Below are 24,364 nucleotides of genomic sequence, written 5' to 3'. Positions count from 1 at the left end.
TGCGGGTTAATGAGACATGAGTAGTTGGAAATCCAAAACCAGCAGTTGGAATTCGTAGAACATGAATACTCCCAATATGACAAGGTCCACTAGATGTATGAACTGATTGAGTGATACAAGTCACTGCGCGGTCTTGATGATCACCCCGGAATACCCACATTGTTCCAACGACCAACGATGTCCGCAGCCTTGCCACAACCTCGCATTCTTCTCTTTTGCAACCCCGCCACCACCAAAACACCTCAGTATGGACTCACCCTTGCGCAGGTTCTCGGAGCTCGATCTTCACTATTTGATTGTAGGGGGTGGTACCGCAGGCCTAGCAGTAGCCGCACGCCTCAGCGAAGATGCCCAAGTCCACGTCGGCGTAATCGAAGCCGGCCCATCAGCGCTAGACGGCGAGGATGGCGGGGCGATCACCGTGCCTGGTCGCTATGGCGAAACGATCGGATCCGCGTACGACTGGCGATTTGCGACGACTCCCCAACCCGGCCTGGATGGACGGTCGGTTCCATGGCCCAGGGGACGTGTTCTGGGCGGAACAAGCGCGTTGAACTTCATGTCGTGGAATCGCGGCCATCGCGACGACTACGATGCATGGGCCGAGCTGGGCAATTCAGGCTGGGGATGGGATGAGCTGCTGTGAGTGGCGTGCATGTTCTCGCAGCACTTCGCATACTCGACCTTGGGCAACTAGACTGACCGTTGCAGTCCTTATTTTCGTCGGAGCCACACGTTCCATCCTCCCAGCGCTGCTCATCAGGAGCACTATCACTCATCCTACCAGGCCGAGTTCAATGGCACGGAGGGTCCTGTTCAAACGAGGCATGTCGACCAATATGGCCCTACACATCAATACTGGCATGCCACATTCAACAAGCTGGGGATCCCCTCTAGTCGCGACGGCCTTGCTGGCTGCAATAGCGGCGCCTGGAATATGGTCACTACCACCGACCCCGATCGCCAGGAACGCAGTTATTCCGCGTCAGCTTACTATGCGCCGGTGAAATCGCGACCGAACCTGCATGTGCTCACCGAAGCCACGGTCCTCCAGGTGCTTCTTGAACAGAAACAGGGCGAATGGGTGGCCGTCGGCGCCAAGGTACGCCGGGGAAGCGACGAGGCCGATGTCAGAACCTCCCGAGAGGTGATTGTCAGTGCTGGCAGTGTTCAGTCCCCGCAAATCCTCGAGCTGTCCGGTATTGGTCGTGAGGACATCCTCCAGGCCGCCGGGATTGAAACCAAGGTATCCAATGCCAACGTGGGAGAGAACCTGCAGGACCATATCAGTATGAAGACAATCGCAATCCCTGGCCACATCCGGTAACTGTCTGGTTGGATTGGTGCTCACGATGACTCCAGTGACGGCGACAACGTTTGAAGTCCTTCCTTCTCTCTCGTCGCGCGATGATATTCTCGCCGATCCCATATTGCGCGAAGCGGCCGACCGTGCCTACAACGCGTCCCGAACCGGGCCGTGGACTATACTCCCCTGCTCTGTTGCCTACTGCTCTCTTTCGCAGATAGTCTCACAGGAAGAACACGACGAGCTATACGCGAGAGCGCAGGAAATTAGCCGACAGACGGGGCGACCGCGCGATGCTCTTCTTGCACGCCGGTTCGGCTCGCAAGCCACCACCCGTGGCCAGGTCGAGTATCTCTTCGACTTGGGCAACTGGAGCCCGTTTTTCAAACCGGAGCCTGGCAAGAAATACGCGACCATGTTGCAGATGCTTCAATATCCCTTTTCCCGGGGCTCGATTCATGTTCCACCGCGAACACAGGAGCGCGATCAAGTCACGGTCCGGGACAAGCCGGTCATCGATCCGCGATACTATTTGGGCCCAGGGGAAATCGATCGAAGAATTATGGCACTGGGCCATAGGATGGCGGACCGGATCTGCCAGACCGAGCCCCTGGCGAAAGTCGTGCTCGGTCGGGCTTCTCCGCCAGTGGCATCCAACACCGAGGGGATGGCGGATGAGGATGTTGTGGCGAACTATACTATAACCGACTGGCATCGTATGATCCCCCACTTATGTCCCAATTCGTAGGCGTCCACGAGACAAGCTAATATTGTGAGCAGCTGTTGGGACGTGCGCTATGGGAGGTCATGAAGGGGCAAAGGCGGGTGTAGTTGATGACCGCCTACGCGTATATGGGGTGCGTGGACTACGAGTGGTGGATGCCAGTATCATGCCTCTGCAAGTTGGAGCACATATTCAAGCAACTGTATACGCCATTGCAGAGAAGGGTGCGGCCATGATCAAAGAAGACTGGCGGAGTTCGGCTTGAGCTCAGAGTTCGGAAGTCGGCTGGTCTGGCTGGATATGGATTTGACGTTTATGAGCTAAAACTTGGTATAATCAGTATATGTCTCCCTGGAATTTATCCTGCCTCTTACACTGTAGCCGCAGGTAGGTTTGTGCGCATAATCATTTGGATTGGAGTCTAGTGATTCTCCAGTATCAATCAAGTAATCTGTTCCTATGATCAGTCGCTCCCCGAGTCCTCATAAGGCTCATCGTAGACCTCTTCTCCGAGTTCTCTGCCTTTGAAAGTAAGCTTGTTCATCGGAAGAAAGACAAACAGCATCCGACACCACTCAGAGTCGCTGCGGTTGCGAAATGCATGCGCCGTTCCTCTCTGTATGCAGACATCGCCACGATGCAGATGGCGACTTGCCCCAGAGTCGAGCACCAGATCCACGTCGCCCTCGAGCAGCACGCCATAATCCAAACTGACGGTCCGATGCATCGGGGTCTTCTTTCCAGGCTTGAGATCAATCATCCTGAACACCGTCCCAGAGCTCGTCGTTAGCCCGGGCGGTTGATGTAGGAATTCGTCGTACATGGCCACATCGGCTTCGTCTTCGAGCGAGGCGGGCACGTTTTCCGTTGCATACAGCAGGGCGATCTCCCCGTCTTCGCCAGCTGGCTTCGATGGCATGTAGTCGGGGACCTGGGCATGGGAAAGAAACACTGCTTCGCCTTCGGTGCTGTGGGTTGTGATATAACGGTGGATATCGGGGAGGTCGTTGTCCTTGTGAGGGTGCATTGTTTGGTGCGCGAGGGAGCATTTGCGAACGGGTAAAGGAGATCTATCAAACAATCAATCAAGAGACTGTTTAGTGGAGTGGAAAACATCAGAGGTGACCTCGGGAACATGACAGCAGATGCGTCGCGCGTCATCATGGCATCAAAATAAGGTATTCAAGCTTAATGCGCGAACCACAGTTGAACATGTCCATGTGGCAAACCTTGAGCAAGGTTTACGTGTGATCCAAAAGAGGAAAGAAAAAGCCTGAGGTTTATTTCATGTTGAAGATCCATCTCTTCCCCGTTTATGTCGGTCTGTGGGCATGTTCTGCTACGGCCAAAAAGAAAGAGGACCTTCATTCAGGGGCCAGATGGGGGCCTCGCCATCAGTTGGGCAAACTTGCTGCTCAAATGGTCCTCCAGCATGCGCTTATGTCCCGCCGAAACCTTCATCTTATCCCTCATTTGACTGGCCATCTTCTCAATGCATTCATCCAGAGTCGGTCCACTCTCAAACTCAACGTCATCCTTTTTCGCGTCTACCGCCTCCTTCCATAGAGCTTCGAGCTCACCTCTCCACCCCAGTTCGTCGGCAAGCCTTCGAACCCCATCATCGCACGTCTCAAGGATGCACGCATCCTCTGTCCGATTTCCAACATCGCCAGCTTTTTCCATATTTATAAGAACCCGAGGCACGCCTGCTGAAACCAACCCAGGCAGTCTCGAGCAGGGCGCCACCCTGAGACTGGTTCCCATGATGAGCATGAGATCCGCTTCCGGCACAAGCTTTTCTCTCTCATCGAATTCGGCTGGGAGAGATTGTCCAAAGAAAACGACGTTGGGTTTCACAGCACCGCCGCACCCTTCCTTCAGACAATAGGGCACCTGGGCCTCGCGAATCGCTTTTTTCATGAGATCATCGGGGTATTCAGTCTTGCATTTGTAGCAATGCTGGCTCTTCCAATTCCCATGGGCCCAGAGGACCTTGTCTGCGGGGACGCCGGCATCTTGCTCAAGGCCGTCGATGTTCTGCGTGAAGAGGAAATGGAGCAGCTTCTTTTTTGCCAAGAGTGCGAGGAAAGCATGCGAGATCGTTGGCTTCAGGTTTCCCGGGTGTCGCGCGCGTGCGATCGCATAGAATGGCTCCGGCGTATGAGAGAAGTAGCTGATATGGAAAATTGCCTCCGGGTAGGGGAGATTCAAGGGAGCGAGTCTGTCGTAGAGGCCCGTGTTCGGGGACCTGAAATCCGGTATGCCAGCGGAAGTGCTGATGCCCGCGCCAGTGAGGACCACAATGCGAGTGGCTTGTCCGCTCTTGATGCGGCTGGCTATTCTCTGGATGTCAGAGTTGCCGTGAGTATCGCTCGATGACTGGGAATTGATGGTATTCGCCATTGTGCTATCAGAGTATATTTGTAGGCGGACGGGGAAGTGTTTCGGCGGATTTCTTTCCTCGCGATGATCAGGCGGGGCTTAAAGACGCAGCAGAAAAGCATCATGTGATGCCGGATTGTTTACTTTCGCGCAGAGCCGCATTGCTGATCTTGGAGTCTAGTCCGTACATTGCGGTCTAAGAACGCCAGGCAGCCTTGTTCTCCATCCGTGGTGGGTCAACTAGCGGATAACGGACACATGTTGGTCGCCAGACATAGAGTGGGGAGGTCGCGACTCGTTATTCACAAGGCACAGTCGTGTGTGTTAATTCTGTCAATAGGTCCATCCAGTCGGGTGTATCCAGCCCAACATGAGCGCTGCCATCTAGCATCTCCGTCCATACATCCTCTAGCGGCATTGGAGAAATCAGAGATTCTGGCGCAGAGAGCGCTTGATTCTGGTGTGCCGAATGAACGTTTTGGTCGCCTTGGATCTGGTCCACCTCAGACATTGGCTGTCTTTCGTCCGAGTTTGGATTATACAAGCCTGTCACCGAAGGGGGCTCTGGCTGTCGTCCCCCAGACACAGTCCTCTTCTCCTGTTTAAAATACTTGCGCAAAATCTCCATCATCGCGTTGATGCCTTCGCGAGCAATGGAAGACGACTGCTGAGCCCGGCTCAACATCCGACAGGCGTCAATGACTTCCTCCTTGCGTTTGTCCGCGAGGATATCATCCCAGTTGAAACACACGTCGATGAGTAGAGTGACAGCAGCCACAAAGACATGATTCATGACAGTCCAGAAGAACGAGCTGTTGGGTGTAAATTTTGGCTCCTCTTCGTCCATGATGCGTTTAATTTCCAGGATCTTCCGCGCCGATTGAAGAGACACGACGTGCGAGTAAGAGTAACGGGGGTCCTTCGCCCCACGGACAAAATATTCGCGATGAAGCCGACAGACGCGCGAATGATATCCTTGCTGCATGTTGGCTCGCTGCCATGCGATTTGCGGTCGCTCGCGGTAGAGATCTGCGTACTTGCGCCGCGACGAGTGATCGAAGCGGAAGAAAGGCGGCGTCTCGTTGTACGCACTATGGAGTCGGCGGTCCAGATCGAGGATTTTCTCATACGGTACTTCCCTGCCATGGAAATACTCCGGTGCCATCTCGTCCACAATTTCCCGGCAAACTTCAGCCAGCCGGATTCGGTGGAGGGTATAGGACATGCAAGTCGGCGTAGAAAGTGGCAGTCCAGTCTCACTCGTCTCAATATCTTCGTCTTCAATATTCAATGGCTTTCGCACATTCATATGACGCGGGTTGATAGAGTACGTTATTTCTTGAGGCCCACTCAGGAACCCAATCAGCCTATCCATGGTTAGCTTGGATACGTCAACATCCGCAGGAGACCAACCAATCGTAAGATGCAAGATCCCACCACAGCCGCCTCTTCAATTCCATGTCTGTCCTATTGTTCTCGGCCATCTTTCGGCCATCGTTGAAACGGGGACAATCCATAGTCTGCAGCCCAAGGCCCTTGCCTTGGGTAATCAGAGCGCCGTGGAGGAACAAGAAGCTCACCGAGGGGCTCAGGTTCAAACTGGAGAGATGGTGCCCGATAATCATGCTCGCCTGGAGCCCCTCAATGCTGGGATATGCCGCCTGATTGCTTTGGATCAACGCGGCCCCGGTCAGAAATACAGTTTCCCTGCTACACGCCTCTGCAAGCTCCGCAGACTCGGTCGAGAGAAGCTGGAAAAACAAGGCCGCGGCAACCACGCTGAACAGGAGAGCCATGTGGTTCAAGTTGACTGGTTCCCCACGAGCGATGCAAGTATAAAGATTGTCGATGTCTTGTTTCGTTCGGTGTAGAATGATAAGATGGTATTGATAGTCAAGGTGGTGATAATAGTATTCCAAGAGGCCCATCACTTCAGATTTGGTCGGTAGAAAGGATGGTAGATGAATCGCCGACGGGTTTTCATATGACGGAATAAGCCTGCCTTGGATAAGCGCCAGCAGGTTCCCTCCTGGCAGGGCATTCGTGTTTGACTGCGGCGATTCAATGCGCTGGTGCCGAGACAGTTCGTGTCTGAAAAGGGCTGGAACTGCATTTGGGACGCGATGGCCCATGACGATCGTCTCCAGCCAGTGTGCCGTGGAGGTCGAATCATCTGCACGACGGACTCGGCCATTGGACTCGACATTTTTTGTCGGCTGGCGTGGTCGTGGTGCAATTCTGTCGTGCGATGCAGCCTCGTCAGCGGTGTGATTCGCCGGTTTGATCACCAAACGCGCTGGTTCTGGACGAGAGGCCTCATAGCTGCACTGTAGCCGACGCGCAAAGCAGCTACTGCAGGGCTGGCTCCGGTCGCATTTGAGCTTCTTCTTCCGACACGACTCGCATGAGACTGGATCTTGTCTGGGTTGTTTTTTGGGAGGGCCAGCTGGGCTGACTATTGGTCTGCGCTTCATGCTCGCTGGTATAGCTCGAGGAGAGAGATCGAAGCAACTTTCTATCGGCGTAGGCGATAGCAGAACATCTGGCGAAGGCAAAGCAGTGGGAGTGACGGAGCAAAAAGAGTGGATGGAGCCCGGAGTGTCCACGGAGACTCCGGGCTTGGCGCCCCGGCTCTCAAAGCTGCCAGCACAAAGGAGCGCCAAGTAGTTGCACAGCACACCGGAAGCTCCGAGAAACGCTTTCTCTGCTTCGAGAGAACATGCAGGTCCGCAATGTCTGTTAATTATAAAATACCTATCTTCCCTCGTCCCTGATCAACAATGTATCCCTGATCATCGGCCTAGTAGCCAACTTCACCCCACTACAAGACAATATATTCCTCAACACCCAACGATCAGCCGTCGCTGCTGCCCACATAATGCCAAATTCCGAAGACCCTCCAAATGAGTACACGTATGTGAAAGCCTGCAGTCAATTTTGAAACCAAGATTCTAATACGCGTCTTCCTCCAGCCCCCAAGCATGGCTTGTCGTCATCGGAGCTTCTACCGGTCTGTTCTGCACAGTGGGCTTTCTCAACTCCTTTGGAATCTTCGAAGATTACTACGCAACGGATCAGCTGTCTCATACGTCGCAATCAACAATTGGATGGATAGGAGCAATTTCTATCTTCTTCCTCTTCTCAATTTCAGTGTTCTCCGGCGCCATCGTGGATGTGTTTGGGCCACGGGTATGAATGTCCAGATACAACAGCCGATCAGGACTAACTGCTTATAGCTTCTGGTGTGCACTGGATCCGTCCTTAATGTCTTTGCTGTCATGATGGTCTCGCTGTCCAAAGAATTCTACCAGTTCTTGCTCAGCCAGGGCGTTCTGCTCGGGATCTCCATGGCGCTGATCGTCTGGCCAGCCCTGGCTGTGGTGGGACAATATATCAAACGCAAACGAGCTGCCGCCATGGGAATCGTTCTTGCTGGCTCGTCCCTCGGTGGTGTGGTCTGGCCTATCGCAATCCACCAACTGCTAATGAACCCCCGCATCGGGTTCCCTTGGACCATGCGTATTGTTGGTTTCATCATGATCCCGCTGTTGGCATTCTCATGCATAGCTTGCAAGTCGCCCGTGGCGCCTCGGACAAGCATGGATGGAGAGTCCCAGAAGAACACACCTTCTCAAAACAAAGGTGTAGATCGGAAGGCGGAGGCAATCGCTCTATTCCGCCGACCCTCGTTGCAATTGCTGTGCCTGGGCATGTTCTTTGTATACTTCGGCATGTTTTCACCGTTTTTCTACACGACGTCTTTCGCCACAGAGAAGGGCTATTCCTCAGATCTGGCCTTCTACACCGTATCGATCGTCAACGGTGCGTCTTTCTTCGGCCGTATCATTCCAGGGATTGTTGCCGACAAATACGGAAAATTCAACTGCTGCATCATCTCCAGCCTTTCCGCTGGGATCATCGCGCTGTGCTGGACGAAAGTAGACTCGGTGGCCGGCCTAGTGATCTGGTGCGCAGCATACGGCTTTGCATCTGGTGTAAGTGGTTTATTCCATCGCACCCTGATTCCGGGCTGACGTAGTATTTAGGGGATTCTATCGTTGCAGCAAGCCTGTGCGGCTCAAGTCGCGACAACCTCCACCCTGGGCCTTGCTATCGGAAGCGTGGCAGGCTCTACTGCATTCTCGTACGTATTTTTTTATGGCTGACGTTGTACACCCGATGCTAACTGAATACCATAGAGCGATGGCAAACGTTCCCATCAGTGGTGCGCTGGCCGAGAAATATGGCTACCTTGCGCTATCCCTTTACTCGGGCGTTGCACTCATCGTGGGCGGACTCCTTCTGATTGCCGCTCGCCTGGTACAAAGCCGGAAAATATCGGCTATTGTTTAGAGGAAGTCTATCTCAGTCGTCAAAAGCCTGTAATCTCACCTTTAATACTTAGAGGGCTAGGCATTGGCGGCAGTTATCGTCTCTTCGATTCTCAATCAATGCACAAAATATGGATAGAGACAATCTAGACCACTGGCTCCACCTTTTCGTCTATAAATTGTGTCATCTAGCCACAGTCGGTGCTTTGTGAGTATTAATGATCAGGATTATGATAGTCTCTCGTAATGCGCAACCCGCTTATGAACAATTAATGGGCCAAAGAGCGCATAAAGCTGGCCAGGTTGGTAAACGCCTGCCGGCGCTTGTCGACGATCTCATGGAAAATCTCCGGGTTACCAACAGCGCCCACGACGATCTGATCCTTGCCCTCGAGGAGTCCCTTGTGCGCCTCGTTGGTGAATTGATCGACGGGCATACCCAGAGCTCGGCCTTTCTCCTCACCCATGTAGTCGTGGAGTTCAGCTGGAAGCAAGTGTCAGAAAAAAGCATGAGCTGGTTGGATCAAGATTCTGAGCTTACTTTGCACCGGAGGAGGAGAAACCTCGATCACTTTGACGTTGGTGTCCCGTAGGTTATCACGCAAGCAGAGTGTGAAGACGTTCAATGCAGCCTTGGAGGAGCAGTAGGCCGCTAGTGTTGCGGCCGGGACAATGGCGATATTAGATCCAGTGCTAGAAGAGGTCAGCATCTCCACATACGCCGAGAGAGCGATAACGAGACGACATACAAGATGATGCTGGTAGGTGTCTCCTGCTTAATCAAGTGAGGCAGGAAAGCATGCGCCAGCGCAACCATGCTGTTGAAGTTCAGCGTGACTTCCTGGATGAACTTGGCCAGATCAAACCCAGCAGGCTCGCTCAAGTCAAAGATGCTCTGGGTGCCGGCGTTCAGGAAAAGGCAGTCGATATCGGGATGCGCCTTGAGCACACTGGTCGAAGATTAGCAACCGTCGTGGCAGGCAGCTTCTAGTCTGACTTGGAGGTACCTTTCAGCAAATTCGGGGATCTTGGAAGTGTCGGAAATGTCAAAGGCCACGCCGCTGGCCTTGTCGGCGCCGTACTTATTCACGAACTCATCCAGACGCTCCTGGCGACGGCCAACAGCTGTGACTTTGAGACCGGTTTCGGCGAAGCGATCGGCCATGGCGCGGCCAATGCCAGCAGTGGCTCCGATGAGCAGAACGTGCTTGTATGGAAATGACATGATATGGTAAAGTGTAGTTGAGACTTGGATTCCAAGGTTGGTGGTTTGATTATTGAAGGCAATAGACTCGGCCTTGGGGGAAGGAGGCAATTTATATTCAACCTGGGCGTAGATACAGCCTCCAAAGTGTATTCTACAGTTCACCCACCAGCGTCGAGAAATAACGCGCAAACTCCGTAGTATAATGGATGGCCGTGCATGAATCATGGGCCTCGGATTGAATCTCGCGCACCCAGTCGTCGTCGCTTCTCGCATCCGGTGGATCACAATATGCCAATCACATCTTCACAATCGCGAAGCCAACAGCCTAGCGCCTTGCAGGGCTCGGAGACCGCGCAGTCAAGCCCGCCCGGCCGATGCAATGCTTCCCCGGGGATTTCTTCAGCTGGATCGCTCGATCTCCGGGCTGTTATCCCGGGGCTGCCGATCTTTGGACCGCGCCCCTATGAACCCTGACTCGGGATATGATTCCATACATTGCTATGATTTGATCGATCGGATCCTAGCGAACAAACAGTCCAATGACTGCGAACGTCGATCCGGACTCTGCAGGACGTATCTCCGTTGCGAGTGATTTCGTGCAGTGGTCTTTGACGTCGATGGCCGACTCGCCTCACGCCGTGTTTTGCGCTGTCGGACCGAGAGGAACGTCCAAATCCCGTACTCTCTCTGATGATGGCTAGCATGTACACTACGAGTCGGTCGTGCATGTTCGCTGCGTCGAAATGAACTTGAACAAACTCATTCTCCCATATATAACGTGAAGGACTAATCCCAAGATGACCTGGTCCCGACGTTCCCATACATTTTCATGATAGACATCATTCTACACGCAGCTCAAATCCGCTCAGACGAGTACAGCCGCACAGGCACGCCGACATCATGCATCATGGTCAGGTTGGACTGTTTGATCGGCTCCTGGCGGGGATGCGGATCGGCATTTTCCAGGGAGTCGAAGTGCTGTATCAGTCGAACAACAGTATAGCTGGCCTCGGTGAGCGCATATTGTTCTGGGCGGATATCAGTCTCACGTTCTTCCGATCGCCAGGGGAGACTTACGTCCGAGACAGATCCGCGGGCCCCCGTTGAACGGGAGGTATTCCCATCCGTGTTTGGCGTTCTCTTCCCAGCGCTCCGGCCGGAAGGACCGAGCATCTTTGCCCCAGAAGTCGGTGCGCCGGTGCATCGCGAACACGTTGTACGTCACCATCTGCCCCTTGCGCACGTAGATGGGCGATCGCGCGTCGGGGCCTCCTCCGACGGGGAGGGAGGTGTCCTTGGTCGCGACGCGGAAGTTGACTGGGACTGGGGGTTGGAGACGGAGAACTGGATTGGGAATCGAGTCAGCTAGGGTCCGCGGCGGAGTGAAATAGTGCCAGGGGATGTTGCGCACCCTCGTTCAACACGTAGCGCAAGTAGGGGATATCCTTGAGCCGGGCTTGGGTGATCTCCGAGCGCGAGGTGCGGCTGTCGCCAAACTCCGCCACGATTTCACGGCGCAGGCGATCCCATACCTGCGGATGGCGTGCCAGATAGAAGAAGGTAGAGCTTAACAAACTGGCGGTGGTGTCGCGGCCGGCAAGAAGAATGTTGAGCATGTTGTCGCGCAAGATTTTCGGGTCGTCGGTGTCTGCAGCGAGCGCGTCCAGGAAGATATACCGACTGCTAGCATCCTTGCGCTCGGGGTTTCTCTTCGACTCGAGAGCGACGTTCACATAGTGGTCGACGACTTCGTGAACGCGCCGGTTCGCCTCGCGGAATTCCTTGGGGTTGACCAGCCAGTACAGTCCCTGTGCCCGGGAGCGCGCGGCGAGGTAGTCTTGCGCGGTGGTGAAGGCATCCGCAAAGCCCTGGGCGCTGCCCACGGCCGATTTCTCGAGTACGCCCGTCGTCTCTGACGGAGGAAGCATACAGCCCACCGATTCGCCAAACAGGAAATGCGTGGCCGAATCCAGCGTCAGCAAAAAGAACAAGCGCTGGATGTCGAACGCGCTCCGATCCTTGGGGATCAGATCAATCAAGTGCGCAATGTGGTCGTCCAGCATGCTGAGGTCCGCAACCTAAACCGAGTCACGAAGGAGTCCGGGGAAGCCTGGGGATCCATCCTCTGAGGGCATACCTGATCTCTGGTAAACTGCGGTCGCAACAATCCGCGCGCATGAGACCACCCAGCTCCATCCAACGTAAAAATACCATCGCCCAGCAGCGGATAGAACTGCTCATGACGGGTTCCGAGGCAGAAATCCTGAAACTGCGTCGCCAGGATCGCCTTGACATTCTCGGGCTCGATCGTGGAAATGAGCGTCCGCGCCAGGAACTGCTGGGTGAAGGTGTTGCCGTGGATCAGGAATTGATCGGCCAGATAGTCGATCCAGCGCTTCTCGCGCACCGCGTTACCGAGGCGGATAAATGCTGGAATGCCAAAGAAGACTGACGATCCAGCAGGCGGCGACTGACAATGCAAGGATTTGGCTTGTTGACGGTGATGGTGTAACCGGAGCAAGTAACGCAGAGCCAGGAAGGTTGCGTACAACGCACCAACCAGCAGCACCGCAGGGTTAAGCAACATGATGCCGATAGCCGCGATCTCCGATCTAGATCTAGAAAGAGTGGACGTCCTAGTGTGCGTTTCTGCTTGCCCGGGGGACGAAAGGAACGCGTTAAAAGAAATCCAGTTCTCATCTGACGCATCGCAGGCTGGAGGGGAATCGCGAACATCCTCGGTTAGGCCACACGTGAAGTGGGAAAAGCATGGAAATCGGCCTAAGGGGACTAGAGAAAGCTAAAAGGGTGACTGTGAAAGTGAGTGTGCCTAGGCTCTGCCGACTTCTATCCATGGATTTACATCATCTTGCGCCGGTCTCTCTTGGCGCCGGGCTTTGGCTCCCCGGACTACTAGACTGGCTGTCGCCCTGGAAGCACGGCAGCCACTCTTTCAACGCCTTGTGAAAGTATCCTCGGGACACTTGGCCCGGCGCGAAGCCGCTCTGGAAGTCGAAGCAGTGCTCTGCATTGGCCATGATGTAGCCAAACAGCGTGTCCGCGGCGGTCTCCACATTGCACTTGGGGATCTGCGTTGTGAAATGAACGTTCTGAGGGGCGATGCGCTCGGTTGCGAGCGGCGATAGAGTCCGCCATGGGTCGAACTGGCCACCGCTCCAGTACACGTTGGAGGGCCGAATCGTCCAGCCGCCAGTCTGGTGGTTCATGGCACGCGCCAGGGGATGTTTGGGCAGCAGCCCGTCAACGGCCTCGGGGAACTGTCGGTTGCAGGTGTACTGCATGTACTCGAGGGTCTGGTACCGCGACAGAAGCGAATGCGGGCCGAAGTTGTTGCTCTGGTAGTACCCCCATTCGGTACAGTATTGCCAGGCCCAACTGATGGCGTCGGGGTCGGTGGCCTTTGGGTTCAGCACGCACGAGAGCGGCTGAGTCTCGTCCAGCTGGGCGCAGTTGGTGTTGTAGTTGAAGTTGATCAGCTCCACGAAGATGGGCCATGAAGCAAATCGCTGGGCGACATACTTCTTGCCTCGCGATGGTGCGAAGCCTTGCGCGCCGGCTGGAGCGAGGGTCTCTGCATCCATTTCGAGGTGGTCGCAGAGGTCTCCGAGACTGCCTTCTCCGCCACCGAGGCCGTATGCCTGGAAATATCCATAGATGCCAGCTAATGCGGCGGTGAAGTCTCCGTTGCTGTTCGTTTCGGCACCGTCCCCGAAGAACTGCCTCTTGATAGCCGCTGCCGAAGACGCATTCTTCCCCAGTTCGCTGTCAATATACTGCAGTGCTGCCTTGATATCCCGGGTGCAATTCAGACGTCCGTTGGCCACCATTCCAGCATACACTTGGTCAAAGTACATGCTCATGTTGACACGAGCTTCCACCGGGGCCGACGAAGCAAACGAAGCGAAGATGGTGTCGGGGTATTCGTTCCGAGTAAAGGCCGCTCGCATGCCGGAATACGAGCCTCCAACCATCACCCAGGGCGTACCAGTGGGTGTCAAGTCGACATGGTCATACTGGTCGCGGGTGAAGTTCTGTGCAAAGAACGGCAAGTCGGCCAGGGCCTGATTGTTGGTGAGATACTTGAAGTGCTCCGGCGGGGTGGTGTTGGTGACAGGGTAAGGCAAGGATTCTCCGTAGTATCTGCTTGGTGTCAATTCCAACTAGGTCCAGGGAGATGCAACACCATCAAGTGCGACCAACCGGTGTTCCCAAACAATTCCGACTCCACCAAACTCCTTCAGCATCTCGACAAAAAACGAGGATGAGTTGGCTAGGTGTAGTTTCGCCGACGATGCAGCATTGGTTTCGCCCACGTCGTACACGAAAACCGGCCCTCCCTCTTGATACCACTCATCTGAGACCCAGTAGCGATTCTCGTACGTTCCGAGGGAGACATCCTCATGGTCGATTGGAATCTGCGCCTCGGTCAGTGGTAATCAACAGACAAGGACGACGGCACTCACCGAAATATATTCCGCGGTGACGTTTGTTGTCACGGCCTCATGCGCAATTGCATGGATTGATTTCTTCTGGCTGAGCATGAGACCTGGTGCGATACCCATCTGCGAGGCAAGCTTCATATCTCGTCCAAACGGCGTCCCTGTGAAGCCCATCGCAGCCGCGGTGCCGGACAGCGCAGCCACGCTCACCGCGAACCGCGTCACCCATGTAGAATGCATGTTGTTCGTGCCACGAATAAGATCTGGAGAAACCTGCTAGATGTACTAATGCAGAAAAAGCAACGGTGGACATTGTGCGTATTCGAGATCCCGGCTGGGTATATATGGAATGGCTGGCGACGGCCACGAGGTATTCACCACGCCCGAGAACAATACCAAGAGAACAATGGTTGCGTCCATGAGGCTGCTGCAGTCACCCAGGGGAATTGGAAATCTCACTGGCTGGAGGAGAATCCGGCAAGGACTGCCGAGACGCGTTCATCGCGTGCAGCAAGTGTGTTAGCGTCAGGGCTCAGGGACCGGTGGACCCGACGGCTGAGGCTTGACGATTCGTCTGGGACTCAGTTGACTGGTCGACTCTCCTGATAAGCGATGGCCTGTCACCGAGCTCCTTCCTGATCAGAACTACGCGATACCTCCATGGATGCATTAGTGGCTGCATGATGCATGCACGAGATTTGCGCACACAGTCAATTATTCATCCTGTATTTCTCACTGTCGAGTCGATTCCACAACGTTTAGCTACGAACATCTTGTCTAAGACAACAGTTGAAAACAACCACTCGTTCCATACGGGCGATGTTTCGGCAATTTCCGAATCGGAACAACACTAAAACTAAAAAAAGCCACCACGCGAGCCGAAACCAGAAATCGCCGATTTGTAGATCTCAACTTGGTCGCGTGCAAGTCGCAGCGAGCCACATTCACCGAGAACAATGAGAAACGTGGATGAGAACAATCACACGCGCCTAGTATTGTTCGCGCCGTCGACGGATACTTCAGGCATCAACACTCAGTCACACATCAACATCATAGACTTGCTGGAACACCATCTCGGATGGAATTGGTTGTTTCAACCGGGGGCACATCCCTTGATGACGGGCTAGAATGTCAGGCTGGGAGCGGCGGAATGCGCGGCGGCGATCAGGAATGTCGACCACTGCTTCCATTCAACTGCATCCAAGGCCTGGAATACACTAGGTCTAATGGACAAAATTCGTGTCTCCGTATGTTCGTAGTGGGAATACCTTGCTATGGCCTGTTGTCCAACTCTCAATGCAAATCCTGGGTTGAATGCCAAAGCGTTGCCATGTTCATGACAAAGACCAGTCGTACAATTCCATGATATGGCACCTAATCTAGAAATCCAAGGCCAACCTATATACTCAAGACCGAGAATGCACCAGTTGCCCTCCAACCCAAACAGCCTTCACGTTACGGTCGTCACCACTCCACACCCACTTCTGGATCTTCTCCTCCCACGTCTCGGATCCAAAGAGATCGACATTGCCAACGGGGCCGGCCTTGACCAGACTCCGACCACCGGCGTCACCAATTGCATGTCCGGTGTCAAGCGGGCTCTCATCAACGGCACCGACAGCGCCGAGCTCAATCAACTGCGCATCCCAGATCATGCCGATGTCAAATCCGCCAATATCATCCGCCATATCGACGACCGCGGCGCCACCGCGCGTCGCGAGGTAGAGACTCTCCGCGACAGAGAGCTTCTCCCTCCCCAGCACCGGCTTCTCAGGGTGTGCGTTCTCGCGGCGCGAGTGCTGGTGCTGCGAAAATGCCAGTGTGTGTCCTAGCAACCGTGAAGCCAGACATGCCTGTCGCACTGCCTCGAGGATGCTCGGACTATACCCACCGCTCACGTCGGTGCCCAGGCCGACGGTCAGGCCGTCATCGAGGAGCGTGCGGACGGGGCAGATGCCCGATCCGAGGGCGGAGTTGGACGCGGGACAGTGCGAGATCTTGGCCTGGCGCTGGCGGACAAGGGCGCGCTCTTCCTCGGAGAGGTGCACGGCGTGCGCGAGGATGGTGCGCGGCGTGAGGAGGTTGTGGGCGTCGTACACGGCGGCGTAGCTCGCAGCTTCCGGGAACAGCTCCTTGACTAGTGCGACCTCGTTTGTGTTTTCGGATATGTGTGTCTGGATGTGCAGGGGTGGGGTGTATGCGGCTGCGAGCTGGCCCAGGCCGTCGAGGGCGGGTCGGGAGCAGGTCGGGGCGAATCGTGGGGTGATGATCGGCTTGACGAGGGTGCCGTTGGGGTCGATGGTGTGGATGTAGTCGATCGTGGATCGTGTTGCAGATAGTGAGTCGTCGGCGGATACATCGCGGTAGTACTCCGGACAGAAATCGGGGCTGTCCATGCACACACGGCCGATCAAGGCGCGTTGGCCGCGTGAGTGGCAGAGAGCCGCGAGAGCATTGGTGGCCGGGACGTGGATCGTGGCGAAGTAAGAGGCGCATGTCGTGCCGTGAGAGAGCGTGCGTGCAATGACCTGGTCGTAGATGCGCACAGCAGAGGGTGGCGTATCTCGAGGACTCTTTGCAGCGGATTTCTTCTGATCAGACTGGCTGCCAAACCCTGCCTCGACGGGGAACGTGTATGTTTCCAGCCAGTCGAGAAGTGTGGAAGAGCCAAACAGCCCTACATTGGGGTATTGTGGTGCATGAATATGTGTATCTGTACAAGCGTCAGTTCTGGGCTATTCTCGAATGTCTGGGAAAGAGGGACAAGAACTCACCTATAAACCCGGGGAAGAAGAACTCGTTCCGCTCTTCGCTGGCATGGACAATCTTGACTTTGACTGGCAAATCGTTCGAGTTATGCCCAGTTGCATGTTGCCCGTCGACATCGATCCATCCATTCTTGCTCATCAATGCCGCGAATCCATTGTCATCTCGCGCTTGCCAATCATAACCCTTGATGCGGCCATCCACCGCAGACACCCACAACGCCCCGCGGTTGCGCAGCAGCTCCGGCTTGGCTGGTGTCGGGCACTCTGATAAGCGAGGTAGCTGGATAAATGTGCCACAATAAACAGTATATGCATATGCTGACGCCATGGCCAAAGGACCAAGTCGAAGTAAGATTCACCAGCAAGACCAGAGAGCAATATAGCAAGATATGCACCAAAATTCGCAACCCAAGTCTAGCAATCCAATAAAAGCATCAACTCGCAAGGTGTAGATCAGAATCCACCAGAAAAGATCAGTCCGACATTCAAAGAGCAGCAGCGCATGTAGATATATTTGGGTTCTTCGGTTTCCACCACTCACCCGCACCTGATAGCGAGGTCCACGACAGGCAGTCCCAACGCGGGGATGCGGAGGTTCGAGGTTGCTGCTTCTAATTTCGATAGTGGTTCTAGCGGCTTTCTCCGCAGGTACATCGCCTCACGAACTAGATCACTGTCGGCCGTCGCGCGCGCTGCGGCAGGATCAACAGGACCTCGACAGGGCGTCGTCGCGAGTGGTTTCGGCTCGGGGATCGGCCGTCTCCGATATGGCTGCGGCGGTACGGATTGTAACGGTATTATATGGCGGGGGAGCAGCAACGGCACAGAACTGCGAGCTGAAAGGTATGGTAATGTACGGCGGGTCTGATTACCACTGATAAGTGCGTTGGTGGAAATCGCCTTTGGAGATGCTCCGATATGTACTGCTAGAGAGGTGTAGGACTATCATCCTTGGTGGGGAGATTCCAAAATGAAAAGCATTCAAGTCCCAATGGATGGTGATATTGGTCTAGCGTTGTCGACTAGCGATATATTATGTTGAATCAGTCCGGCCAGCTCTATCGCCAGACAAAGCCAAGGAGTTTCCACAAAAAGAAAAGTCGTCATCATCAAGCAATGCCAAGAAGAAATGTTGAATGTATACAGAGAAGGGTAAGGCGGCGAGTCAGTTAAAGAATCTCGCGTGGAAAAAGCCAATCAAAGCAATCAATGCAGCATGGGTATCATAATCTATTCGGAGTCTTCCACGGGGCCACACGTGCAGAAGAGGTTCTGGTCACCAAAGGCTGTATCAATGATTAGCATTCAGTCGGACACAATCAACAAGTATCATATGATAACAAGGGAACATACCATCGTCGACACGAGTCACAGTGGGCCAGAACTTCTTCTCCAACAAGAAGGGCAGCGGGTAGGCGGCCGTCTCACGGGAGTAAGGACGGTTCCACTCGGTCGTTAGGAGATCGCGCTGGGTGTGCGGCGCCATCTTCAGCACGTTGCCCTCGCGCGGCTGCTTGCCGCCTTCGACCTCGGCAATCTCGGCGCGGATGGCGATCAGGGCATCGCAGAAGCGGTCGAGCTCGGCCTTGTTCTCGGACTCGGTGGGCTCGATCATGAGGGTGTTGCTGACAGGCCACGACATGGTGGGGCCATGGAAGCCGTAGTCCTGCAGACGCTTGGCGATGTCGATCGCCTCGATACCACTGGTCTCCTTGAAGCCGCGTGCGTCGAGGATGAACTCGTGGGCACAGCGGCCGTGCTCGTTGGTGTACAGAATCGGGTAATGGCCCTTGAGGCGCGACATGATGTAGTTGGCATTAAGCAGGGTGATCTTGGTCGCATGGGTCAGGCCGCGGTCGCCCATCATGTTGATGTAGTTGAAGGTGATGGGGAGGATGCTGGCGCTACCCCAGGGGGCAGCGCTGATAGGTGGCGAGGAGGCGTCGCCGCGCTTAGCCTGGAGGTACTGGCTGGTCGGGTGGGAGGGCAGGAAGGGACGCAGGTGCTCAGCCACGCCAATGGGGCCAACGCCAGGGCCGCCACCACCGTGGGGGATACAGAATGTCTTGTGCAGGTTGAGATGGCAGACGTCGGCTCCAATCTCGCCGGGCGAGCACAGACCGATCTGAGCGTTCATGTTGGCACCGTCCATGTACACCTGACCACCATACTGGTGAACGAGGTCAATGGCCTCCTTCGCCCCGGGCTCGTAAACACCAAAGGTGCTGGGGTAGGTGATCATGAAGGCGGCCAGGTCATCCTTGTGCTTCTCGCACTTGGCCTTGAGATCCGCCAAGTCCAGGTTGCCCGTCTTGGTGTCACACTTGATGGTGACTACACGCATACCAGCCATGGCAGCACTCGCCGGATTGGTACCGTGGGCAGAGACGGGGATCAGACATACGTTGCGCTTGGAACCCCCGTTGGCTTCGTAGTACTTCTTGATGACACGCAAACCGGCGAACTCGCCTTGTGCACCCGAGTTGGGCTGCACCGTCACTTCGGCTAGTCCGGTAATATCAGCCAGCTGTTGTTCCAGATCTTCAATCATCTGAATGTAGCCCTTGGCCTTGTCGGCGGGCATGAAAGGGTGAATCTGGGAGAACTCGGGCCAAGAAACGGGGATCATCTCTGTGGTAGCGTTGAGCTTCATGGTGCACGATCCGAGCGAAATCATGGAATGAGCCAGGGAGAGATCCTTGGACTCCAGGTGACGGATGTAACGCAGCATCTCGGTCTCGGAGTGGTGGGTGTTGAAAACGGGGTGGGTAAGGTAGGCCGAGGTACGTTCCAGGCTAGCAGGGACGGAGGCCAGGGCCAGAGTACCATCAACATCGACAGGAGAGACGGACTTGTGGGCGGCAAAAACGTCCAGAACGCCCTTAATTTCATCACGACCAACAGTCTCATCCAGCGACAGGCCAACCTTGTTGTCACCGAGACGACGAAGGAAGATAGACTGTTCGTGGGCCTCTGCAACTAGAGTATCGGCCTCGGCAGCATCGGCTAGTTCAACGGCAAGAGTGTCGAACACAGCGCCGCCCTCGGTGTTGGAGCGGACAGGGACGTTGTAGCCGAGACCAACAAGCTTCTCCCGCAGGAGAGCCGTCATCGACATGATACGCTGAGCAATCGACTTTAGACCAACAGGACCGTGATAGATAGCATACATGGCAGTCATGTTGGCGAGTAGGGCCTGGGCAGTACAGATGTTGCTGGTGGCCTTCTCGCGGCGAATATGCTGCTCGCGGGTCTGCAGAGCCAAACGGAGAGCCCGGTTGCCGAGGCGGTCCTTCGACACACCCACAACACGACCAGGAACCTTGCGCTTGTACTTGTCAGCACAGGCGAAGAATGCAGCGTGCGGACCACCGAAGCCCATGGGAACACCCAATCGCTGGGCGCTACCGAAAGCAATATCAGCACCGAACTCGCCGGGCGCCTTGAGAACGGTCAAGGCCAGGAGATCGGTCGCAACGCTGAAAGTACCCCCCTGGCTGTGAATTGAGTCACTCAGCGACTGGAAATCGTAGACGCCACCCTCGGTATCAGGATATTGGGCCAGAACGCCAATCAGATGGTCACCCTGGTCCTTCACCAGCTGGAAGTCGTTGGCCAGGACATCGCCAACAACCAGAGTGATCCCGAAGCCCTCAGCGCGGGACTTCATCACCGCAATGGTCTGAGGGTGGCAGAGATGGGACACCACGAAGGACTTGTCGGTCTTCTTTTGCTTGGAGGTGGGCATGGTCGCAAGGGACATGGTCATGGCCTCTGCGGCGGCGGTGGCCTCGTCCAACACGGAGGCATTGGCGAAGGGGAGGCCGGTCAGATCGGCCGTCAGGGTCTGGAAGTTCAGCAGGGACTCCAGGCGACCCTGGCTGATCTCGGGTTGGTACGGAGTATAGCTGGTATACCAGGCGGGGTTCTCCAGCACGTTACGCAGGATGACGGGTGGCACAATGGTTGGGTAGTAGCCGGTGCCGATGTAGGTCTTGCCGGAGACATCAATCTGCTTGCGGTATGTATCGAGCAGCTTGAGCATATCGGTCTCCCCCAGCCCACCCTGAACGCTGGAGCGGTAGAGGTTGATATCGGCATGGGGCTCGGTGACTTTCAGGTCCTTCTTGGAGAGAATGTCCGCGGGTAGGACCTGCTTGACGAACTCGTCGAGCGAAGCGGCCGGAGGATCCAGCACGGTCAGCATCTCCGATGCAGCATCAGGCGAGGGGCCAATGTGACGACGGGGAAAGGTATCGAGGGGCTGGAAGATGTCCGGCGGATGGGGATCGCCATGGTCTGCAATGGTGCTGGTGTAGACACCGCGGCGAGTGGCCGGAGATGGCTGCTGGGAGCTATGCAGGCCCCGACGGGTGTTCAATGACACCAGTGTCGTCGTCCGCAATGAGACCGGCGAAGGAGCCAGACGTACACGCGACCGCAGAGCAAGCTGGCGGCTGCTACGCAGGGCAAAGCAGGACGCCGCCATGCTGGAGGAGCGAGCTACCGGGGAGAGTGTAGGGATTGCGGCAGGAGACTCAGCACATCCACACGGTGCAGGCACAGATAAACCAGCAGGTAGGACACGAGAGAGATGGAGGAGGAAGAATTTCAGGAACTGAGGAATTTCACATTTATGATCTGCACCGGGCGAGTGTATGGAGCGGGCAACGCGATCGGAAAACGGGCGGGCGTGCGATAAGACAAGAGCTCGCAGCCAATGAGTGGGCGCGCCGCTCCCGCTGCGGTGGACCGCCATTCTCATTTCCCGTCGGAAAAGTCCAGCGAGACCGGGAATCTCGTCTCGTTATATCTTCTTTCCTGGCATCAATATTAAATAGAGAACTTCTGCACCTGGGTTCCACCCATTAATGCTTTGGACACTCTTACGGACACTGCCGGTAGAATGACCTAGATAGGAAAGTAGGTCTTGGGGTACTGATTCTCGGTTATATTTCAATTTACACTAGTTATAGAAGGAATCAGTATATCGGCTTATATCTTTTGGAAAGCCCGAGAGGTCGAGGCCGACAACAGCCAAATCTGACAGCGGACACGCCCGCTGGAGGGCTTGTCTTCTGAGAGTTCCTCTTGTAAATTCTTTTCGTGGATGGAGTCTCAAACAATCCGAGCAGTATGCCCAGTCGCGATTCTCAAGTCGCAAGAGCAGTTGGTTTCGTGCCACGTCTTTGCTGCTCACACACAAGATAGGGACTCGCAAGTATAAAAGTCTGGGGAAAGACAATTGAGCGTGTCTACAGACTGTCTCAAACAGGTCGAAGAGTTTCTTGCAGCTAAGGGATAGACAGGCTTTGACGACCAACGGAAGACATTGGTAGACCTTGCCCAGGAGACTGTCTTCCAAGGAAAGTATCGCGATGCGCTGAACCTTTGTGTTTTGGAGAGATGGGGATGAATGGTAATTTGGTGCAGAAGATCCTATGTACATGTTTCCGGCTGCCATTTCCGTCGTGTCTCAGCAGACACCTTTTCTCATCGCTGTCAGAATGGCTTTTGGTTGGATGAGATAGTCTGTTGGTCAATCTTCGATATCAGGGCATTTGTGGATCTTGATGTGAAATATTGTATTAGAGCATGCGAAGTTCGTCGCTGAGGTTTGTGCAAAGATGTTTGGTGGGATGTAGGATTGTTGAAATCGAGAAGATTGAAGTCGAGGATAAATGGTGAAATCATTTCCTCCGCCGGAGTTTTCGGAATCGGCACTGCTTTTGCCTTTCTGTTTCCGTGCACTCCGTTCTAAAAGGACATAGTCAATATAGACTCGGGACTGGATGGATGGGAACCGTGGATAGAGTGGCCTAGTCAAGCGTCATGATTATGCCTTACGCTCGCTGCGAAAAGAGACCTGAGTCAAGCATCCCAAATGCCTTCTCATCCGAATTTTCATAGTCCTCATGCATTGTACGACGCAAAAGCCACACTCACCCCTTGTCGATTGGCTCTCCCGCCCTAGATCGAATTGTAGATTTATTCCGCAGATATCAAGAAGTCGCCATTAAATGATGTAAGGAATTAAGTATCAGCTGTTCTCTGCGCGTTTGTTTTCATTCGATTCAGTTACACAGTCTACATTCTAGTTTGGACGAGAACACTTCACAGGACTCTCGGAGACTTCAATGGCGTGTAGTAATATTCCGCAGGATTCCTCTTTGGTGATCGCTTTGCACTACCTACTCAGTGGTAGACGGCTGGTCAGTCATCATACCAATGTATTGATAATCTTGGACAGCACGCTCAGCGATGCCCTTGTACCGTCCCTCAATATTTCCCCAATCCCATGTCTTCATAAACTGAACTCCGTTCTGCACTCTTTCCTGATGTTCTTCATTCTCCTCGTTCACGCTTTGGGCCTCATTGACGAGGGAGTCATCCATGATATAGGCAGAGATAAAACCGCGAAGATCCTTCTCAACTCGTAGTCGGCTCTTGTCTCCAGGTGGAAGCCGCAGAAGACAGCGGATCAAAGACAGCATGTACTGTGGAGGTTTCGGAGTGAGAATGCGAAGGTCCTGGGCAAATAGCGAGGGGACCTCGATAGTCTCTTTCAGATTGAGACCAACCAACGATAGCGGTAGAAGATGAATGCACATCCACCCATGACCATCAAGATCGTGTCGGCGGCATTTTTTGTCCCAGTAACTAAGCCAGTCTGGCTCTTGTCCACAGAGACGGGGGAAATCGTGCTCGAGAAGGATTTGCGAAGCAAAGAGGAGCTCTTCGTCCGGAACGACCCACTCCACAACCTAGCAAAGAGTTGTCAATACAGTAAACCGCACGTTGTTATCATGACTCACGGTCGGCAGCTCCCCGTATCCATATCTGTATTGGACCTGAGACCCGTACTCCACAAGCGAGATTTTGTTGTCGATCAGTGCTTTCAAAGGATCATAGAATTGCCCTCGGGACGGCTCACCAGGCTGTTCGATGCGCTGGGCTGGCTCCGCGCGTTTTTGGTGCACTTCCTGAAGGTGCCGGTTGAATCCTTCAGGTACTTTGTCCGAAACAATGGGATCTGGCGAAGTTGGTGTGGTCTCAATAACGGATGAGGCGACCTGGGATGGAACTGGAAGCTCCCTAGCTTCATCAGTCTCGAGTTTGGAGGACATGACCCGAAGATCCTGGATATTGATATTGAGGATTATTTAGACGACCAAAGAAGGTCCCT

The 24,364-nt window shown here is 54.6% G+C and overlaps 11 protein-coding genes across 11 annotated transcripts; 2 read left to right on the top strand and 9 right to left on the bottom strand.

Annotated features, from left to right (window-relative positions):
- Positions 1-136: 136 nt before the first annotated feature.
- Positions 137-2,295, top strand: N7459_000833 (GMC family oxidoreductase; the record flags this gene model as incomplete). The annotated part of the gene is made up of 4 exons (XM_056940018.1): positions 137-642; positions 712-1,289; positions 1,363-2,022; positions 2,087-2,295. The coding sequence occupies 4 exons, from the start codon at positions 137-139 to the stop codon at positions 2,293-2,295; spliced, it is 1,953 nt and encodes a 650-aa protein (XP_056804298.1).
- A 198-nt stretch (positions 2,296-2,493) lies between these two features.
- Positions 2,494-3,057, bottom strand: N7459_000832 (cupin domain-containing protein; the record flags this gene model as incomplete). The annotated part of the gene is made up of 1 exon (XM_056940017.1): positions 2,494-3,057. The coding sequence occupies one exon, from the start codon at positions 3,055-3,057 to the stop codon at positions 2,494-2,496; it is 564 nt and encodes a 187-aa protein (XP_056804297.1).
- Positions 3,058-3,398: 341 nt separating this feature from the next.
- N7459_000831 (Sirtuin family) lies at positions 3,399-4,433 on the bottom strand (the record flags this gene model as incomplete). Its single annotated transcript, XM_056940016.1, has 1 exon — positions 3,399-4,433. The coding sequence occupies one exon, from the start codon at positions 4,431-4,433 to the stop codon at positions 3,399-3,401; it is 1,035 nt and encodes a 344-aa protein (XP_056804296.1).
- A 277-nt stretch (positions 4,434-4,710) lies between these two features.
- On the bottom strand, positions 4,711-6,886 carry N7459_000830 (uncharacterized protein; the record flags this gene model as incomplete). Its single annotated transcript, XM_056940015.1, has 2 exons — positions 4,711-5,779; positions 5,826-6,886. The coding sequence occupies 2 exons, from the start codon at positions 6,884-6,886 to the stop codon at positions 4,711-4,713; spliced, it is 2,130 nt and encodes a 709-aa protein (XP_056804295.1).
- A 404-nt stretch (positions 6,887-7,290) lies between these two features.
- N7459_000829 (putative MFS monocarboxylate transporter) lies at positions 7,291-8,765 on the top strand (the record flags this gene model as incomplete). Its single annotated transcript, XM_056940014.1, has 5 exons — positions 7,291-7,325; positions 7,385-7,601; positions 7,649-8,407; positions 8,459-8,556; positions 8,612-8,765. 5 exons carry the CDS (start codon positions 7,291-7,293, stop codon positions 8,763-8,765), a joined length of 1,263 nt encoding a protein of 420 aa, XP_056804294.1.
- Positions 8,766-9,012: 247 nt separating this feature from the next.
- N7459_000828 (oxidoreductase, short-chain dehydrogenase/reductase family) lies at positions 9,013-9,968 on the bottom strand (the record flags this gene model as incomplete). Its single annotated transcript, XM_056940013.1, has 4 exons — positions 9,013-9,227; positions 9,285-9,436; positions 9,493-9,693; positions 9,751-9,968. The coding sequence occupies 4 exons, from the start codon at positions 9,966-9,968 to the stop codon at positions 9,013-9,015; spliced, it is 786 nt and encodes a 261-aa protein (XP_056804293.1).
- An 837-nt stretch (positions 9,969-10,805) lies between these two features.
- N7459_000827 (cytochrome P450) lies at positions 10,806-12,537 on the bottom strand (the record flags this gene model as incomplete). The annotated part of the gene is made up of 4 exons (XM_056940012.1): positions 10,806-10,978; positions 11,028-11,294; positions 11,362-12,028; positions 12,088-12,537. The coding sequence occupies 4 exons, from the start codon at positions 12,535-12,537 to the stop codon at positions 10,806-10,808; spliced, it is 1,557 nt and encodes a 518-aa protein (XP_056804292.1).
- Positions 12,538-12,814: 277 nt separating this feature from the next.
- On the bottom strand, positions 12,815-14,650 carry N7459_000826 (putative serine peptidase, family S28; the record flags this gene model as incomplete). Its single annotated transcript, XM_056940011.1, has 3 exons — positions 12,815-14,111; positions 14,172-14,386; positions 14,435-14,650. The coding sequence occupies 3 exons, from the start codon at positions 14,648-14,650 to the stop codon at positions 12,815-12,817; spliced, it is 1,728 nt and encodes a 575-aa protein (XP_056804291.1).
- A 1,166-nt stretch (positions 14,651-15,816) lies between these two features.
- On the bottom strand, positions 15,817-17,506 carry N7459_000825 (uncharacterized protein; the record flags this gene model as incomplete). Its single annotated transcript, XM_056940010.1, has 2 exons — positions 15,817-17,123; positions 17,185-17,506. The coding sequence occupies 2 exons, from the start codon at positions 17,504-17,506 to the stop codon at positions 15,817-15,819; spliced, it is 1,629 nt and encodes a 542-aa protein (XP_056804290.1).
- Positions 17,507-18,408: 902 nt separating this feature from the next.
- On the bottom strand, positions 18,409-21,667 carry N7459_000824 (glycine decarboxylase subunit P; the record flags this gene model as incomplete). The annotated part of the gene is made up of 2 exons (XM_056940009.1): positions 18,409-18,464; positions 18,532-21,667. 2 exons carry the CDS (start codon positions 21,665-21,667, stop codon positions 18,409-18,411), a joined length of 3,192 nt encoding a protein of 1,063 aa, XP_056804289.1.
- A 1,702-nt stretch (positions 21,668-23,369) lies between these two features.
- Positions 23,370-24,305, bottom strand: N7459_000823 (uncharacterized protein; the record flags this gene model as incomplete). The annotated part of the gene is made up of 2 exons (XM_056940008.1): positions 23,370-23,942; positions 23,994-24,305. 2 exons carry the CDS (start codon positions 24,303-24,305, stop codon positions 23,370-23,372), a joined length of 885 nt encoding a protein of 294 aa, XP_056804288.1.
- Between the last annotated feature and the right edge of the window lie 59 nt (positions 24,306-24,364).

Source organism: Penicillium hispanicum, assembly GCF_028827665.1.
Source record: "Penicillium hispanicum strain IBT 35686 chromosome Unknown utg000001l_segment0_segment0, whole genome shotgun sequence".
Taxonomy (NCBI): domain Eukaryota; kingdom Fungi; phylum Ascomycota; class Eurotiomycetes; order Eurotiales; family Aspergillaceae; genus Penicillium; species Penicillium hispanicum.
This window is presented reverse-complemented; position numbering and strand designations above follow the sequence as displayed.